Raw genomic sequence first — 4,767 nt, forward strand, 5'->3', positions numbered from 1 at the left:
TGGGTGGCTGTGTCCGATCCGTATGGAATAATTTTTCCTCCGTTACATTTTTTTTCTTTAATTCTTATTTAAATAAATGTCATAGAATTTTATGCATTCATATTTTTAATAGTCATTATTTAATATTTTGCTTCAAATTACTTGCTTATCGTTGCACAAAAGAAAATTTGAAAAAAAGAAAAAAAATACAGAGCCTAATCTATTTAAAATAATTCACCACATGTTCACTCCTTAGTTACATTAAGAAAAATAAAATTATTAAATTAATCCTTATGACAATAATTCATCGATAATACTAATAGTCTTAATGTAATGAATATAGTTCTAATTGATAAGAGGTTGTAAGGGACGTATTCGATTGAAATGGATGGTGTAGTCCAGCATGAACCTTGGAGGTGGTGGTTTTAACCCCAGCTTCTCGTATAAGTCGTAGTTGAAAGTAGTGGTAGTAGTAGGTGGTTTGGGTCGCAAATGGTCGATTTATGAGCGTTGCTTGGTCATAGAGGCTTTAGTAGGAAGTTGTGGAAGCTGTGAGTCATTTAGGTCTTAGTTGGTCACGCAGGTCGCGTCAATGAGTTGTGATGACGCGGCCACAAAGACCGGAGTCGAGAGCTACAGGAGCTATGGACCATGAAGGTCGTATTTGCTCTCGTAGGTCATAGTTAGTCAAGTGTGTTGTAGTGGTGAGTTGTGATGACGTTCGTAGGTTGCAGGGGGGCTGGAGTCAGGAGCTGCACGAGCTGTGGACCGTGTAAGTTGTAGTTAATCATATAGACCATCCCGGTGAGCTATGATGAATTTGGTAGGCCACAGATCTTGGTCAGAGTAACGAGCTACATGAGTTGTAAACCACGTAGATCGTAGTTAATTACGAAGGTTGTAGTGGTAAGATGTGATGATATCCATTTGTCGCAAGGATCGGAGTCAGCAGTTGCATGAGTTGTGAATCAAATAGACCATAGTTGGCCATATAGGTCATTATTAGCCATCTAAATTGTAGTTGTGAGTTGTGATGTGACTTCTATAAGCCAGAAAAATCAGAGTCGGTAGCTAGGAGGGAGCTTTAAGAGTCTGGAGAAATTCATCATCTTTGGGGTGCATTTTTACACCATCTTCAGGAGAAGTCAACCCTCACATGTAGGGTTCACATTATTACACCGTTAACGATTCATGTCATTGCTTCCTAATCGGGGGCATTGTTACATCGTCTTTAGGAGGTATCATTGTGATGTATGTGGGGTGTGTTGTTAGACCATAATCGGGGTGTGTCATAGCACCATATTTCGAAAATGTCGTTGCGTCATATGTGGGGTAGTTTGTTAAACTGTTATTGAAGTATGCACCTTATTCAAATGCATTGTTACACCATATTCAAGGTCTCTGTGCGTTGTTACATCATTATCAAGTAGTGTCATTGCACTGTATTAGGGAGCATTATTACATCGTCTTTGAAAGACATCATTATGTTGCATGTGGGGTATGTTACTACACCGTCATCGGTGGTCGTTGATGTACAATATTTGAGGCGTGTTGTACTACAAAACTTTTTTGTCACTTTGCAATGTGCGTCAAGAATCTGCAGTGTAAGTTGCGGTGCCGATGGTTAGCCGTCCAGATATATGGACGTCTTGAAGGAATATTTTGTCCTGAAAAATAAGATTCATATTAAATTCACCCATGCCCTAATTTATTTTCTCTAGAAAAAAAAAAAAACTATTAAGATGAGTCATGCTCCAAAGTCTCATGCCTCCCCATATTTTATATCATTTCATTTTCTAGCTATTGACTCTAACACTAAATATTAATAATCGTAATCTAATCCTCACTTTTTTTGAATATGTAGACCAATATCATATAAATCATAACTTTTCTTCATCATTATATAATTTATCATTTTTAATATCCAATTTAAAAAAAAGAAAAATTAAAAAAAAAATAGGAAAAATTAATTTGTACCCCATTTTAGAATTTTTTTTACTTGGTCATGGTGTTAAAATAGGCATTTCTTAGCAATTAGTTACAAATAATGATATTAAATTACAATATATTTTTATATGTGAAATGAATTAAAATTTTAAATTAATTGGCGAATAAAAAATTAAAGTAAAGACACCGAAGTTCCACCAGTTGACCTTAAAGTTAGTCGTATTGCCGGCCGTGTAGGGGCAAAATCACGAGTCTACTATCCATCAGACGGTCAGCATTTGGCCCGGTATCCAAGACTTTGAGCAATCGGACGGCCAAAGAATTCAGACAAATTCCAAAGGTCTGACCGAACCTTTCACTTGCCCTCGCGCATCACGTGGTCTGTGATGTAATCCAGACCGTCCATCCGTCAGTGCTTCCTTTTGACTATTTTCTCCCTCCTTCCCGCGACTTCCATTCTTCTGCATCTATATTTATAAAACCAGACCCTCTGCTCCTCCACCCCAAAATCTCCTCCTCAACCGCTCTGAATCAACATGGCTGTTGATCTAATCGGATACACGAAGATGGAGGACAAGATTTCAGCTCAGGAGGCGGCGATCGCCGGGATTCGGAGCATGGAAAACCTAATTTTCCAACTCAACCAATACCATACGTCTTCGGCTTCAACTTTAGCTCGGATCTCCCCAGAAATGGCCGCGAGGCAAATCGATTGCAGAGAAATCACGGATCAAACCGTGTCTAAGTTCAAGAAGATGGTCTCTATTCTCAATCGCACCGGTCACGCACGCTTCCGCCGAGGCCCAACACCGCCGTCTCCATCGCCTCCATCAACGCCGATGGATCCCGAAACCCCCATCATCCAACCGCTCGATTTCAACAAAACCAACCCCAGCGGAAAAACCCTGAACGAAATCCCTTTTACCGCTGACAAGAGAAGCTTCACCATCTCCAAATCAAGGCCGATCTCCTCAGCAAATTCCTCGTTTATTTCATCAGTTACCGGAGACCTAAGCGTATCGTACGGCCGCCAATCGTCCTCCGTCCACCACCCATCTGCTGCCGGAAAACCCCCTCTGTCTTCTGCGGCCATGAGGAAGCGCTGCCATGAACATGCTCAACCGGAGGATATCTCCGGCGCCGGCCGTTGTCACTGCACTAAGCGCATGTACGCCCCCAAATCATCACCATTGCTATCATATCCCCGATTCCCGCCGAACTGTATCTTATTCTTCTTCTTCTTGCAGGAAGAATCGCGTTAAGTCCGTGATTCGCGTGCCGGCGATTAGCTCAAAGATTGCTGATATTCCGTCGGATGAGTATTCATGGCGGAAGTATGGGCAGAAACCCATCAAAGGCTCGCCGTACCCCAGGTAGGTTTTTTCCATCCATCCCTACGATGGTGATTTAACGGCTTTGATTGTGGGGGTAATCTTACCTTCTTCTTTCTCATAGGGGTTATTACAAGTGTAGCGGCGTGCGAGGCTGTCCGGCGAGGAAGCACGTGGAGCGCGCTACGGATGAACCTTCGATGCTTATCGTCACCTACGAAGGGGAACACATCCATTCCAAGCCGCTCGTTTTGGATCAGCAACGCGTGATCTGAGCCGTTCGTTTTTTTCTAGATTATTTATTTTACTTTTGTGCCATCTTCAGTTTTTTTTAATCGAATTAACAATGTTTTTCACCCTTTGGGAGTGGGGTGAGGTGTAAATAGCTCAAGAGTTTTGAAAAGAAAGTATATTTGATTTCTGGTTTTTCAAGCCGAGTGGATTCGGTGTAGGGGATCGGTTGACCTTCCTTTGCTTTGAGATTTGTTTTTTAATACTATCTCTGCTTTGTTTTTTTAATGATTTAAAATATTTTTTTTTATATTTTAAAAATAATAAATATGTTTTATATGAGAATATGATAACAATAAGAATTTGATAAAAGCTTAAATAAGTACTCTTTTATCGCTATTTTTTCAAAATTCAACAAAATTCTATTCATTTTGAACAATTTTAAGTGTGTGATGGGCAGTTGGCTTTGATTTTGAAAGATACAACTTCCTGAGTTTGTAGGGAACAAACATGTTCTGTTGGTCTTCAGGATAGATTCACAGTTTGATATTTAACACTTGCCTTGAGAGCTTATTGTATAAAACAATGGGGAATACAGAATCAGACAATAAACAAGCAATTAACGCCTGATTTACGCGGTTCGATGTAAATTCATCTGTCCATGAAGAGGGGTTATTCTACTATTGACGAGTGAGGCGAGGAAAAGGCTGAACTAGAGTTACAATTCCACCAAAAATTTATGGATGTGAGCCTTGAGAAATCTCGAAGAATATATTGACATTTTGTCTCAAGCTAGGCCGAAAAGTCTACCACGTTAGTAGAGGTGTATATGAACTGACATGAGCGAATAGAGTTTTTGTTCGTGTTTGTCTTGTTTGAAATTAAATTTGTAGCGAGCCCGAAAAGTTTAGCCCGTCCGTGGAGGTGTAAACGAAACGAAACGAACATGAGCGAATCGAGCTCTTTTTTGTGTTTGGCTCTTTTGAAATTAAATTTGCTTGAAATAGACTCGTTCGGAGTGTTTATGTTCGGTTTGAATTTAATTTGAATTCTTCGAATTCATATTGTTCGAATTATTTGTAATTGCTCATTTTGAAATGAACTAAAACTTAGAAAATTAATAAATTAAATTACTAATAAAAAAATTATAAAAAAAAGGTGCAGGTTAATTTCAGATAATTTACAATTAAAAGTTTTTTTATAATAATTTAATGAATTTTATATTTTATATTTTCTATCAAATTTATCATAAAATTTTACTATAAAATTTTATAATTAT

At 38.8% G+C, this 4,767-nt stretch overlaps 1 protein-coding gene across 1 annotated transcript; it reads left to right on the plus strand.

Moving 5' to 3' along the window:
• Positions 1-2,377: 2,377 nt before the first annotated feature.
• Positions 2,378-3,633, plus strand: LOC110024618 (WRKY transcription factor WRKY51-like). Its single transcript, XM_020724690.1, has 3 exons — positions 2,378-3,094; positions 3,174-3,299; positions 3,382-3,633. Exons 1-3 carry the CDS (start codon positions 2,463-2,465, stop codon positions 3,530-3,532), a joined length of 909 nt encoding a protein of 302 aa, XP_020580349.1. The 5' UTR covers positions 2,378-2,462; the 3' UTR covers positions 3,533-3,633.
• The last annotated feature ends 1,134 nt before the right edge of the window (positions 3,634-4,767 follow it).

Source organism: Phalaenopsis equestris, unplaced genomic scaffold (assembly GCF_001263595.1).
Source record: "Phalaenopsis equestris unplaced genomic scaffold, ASM126359v1 Scaffold000263, whole genome shotgun sequence".
Lineage (NCBI taxonomy): Eukaryota > Viridiplantae > Streptophyta > Magnoliopsida > Asparagales > Orchidaceae > Phalaenopsis > Phalaenopsis equestris.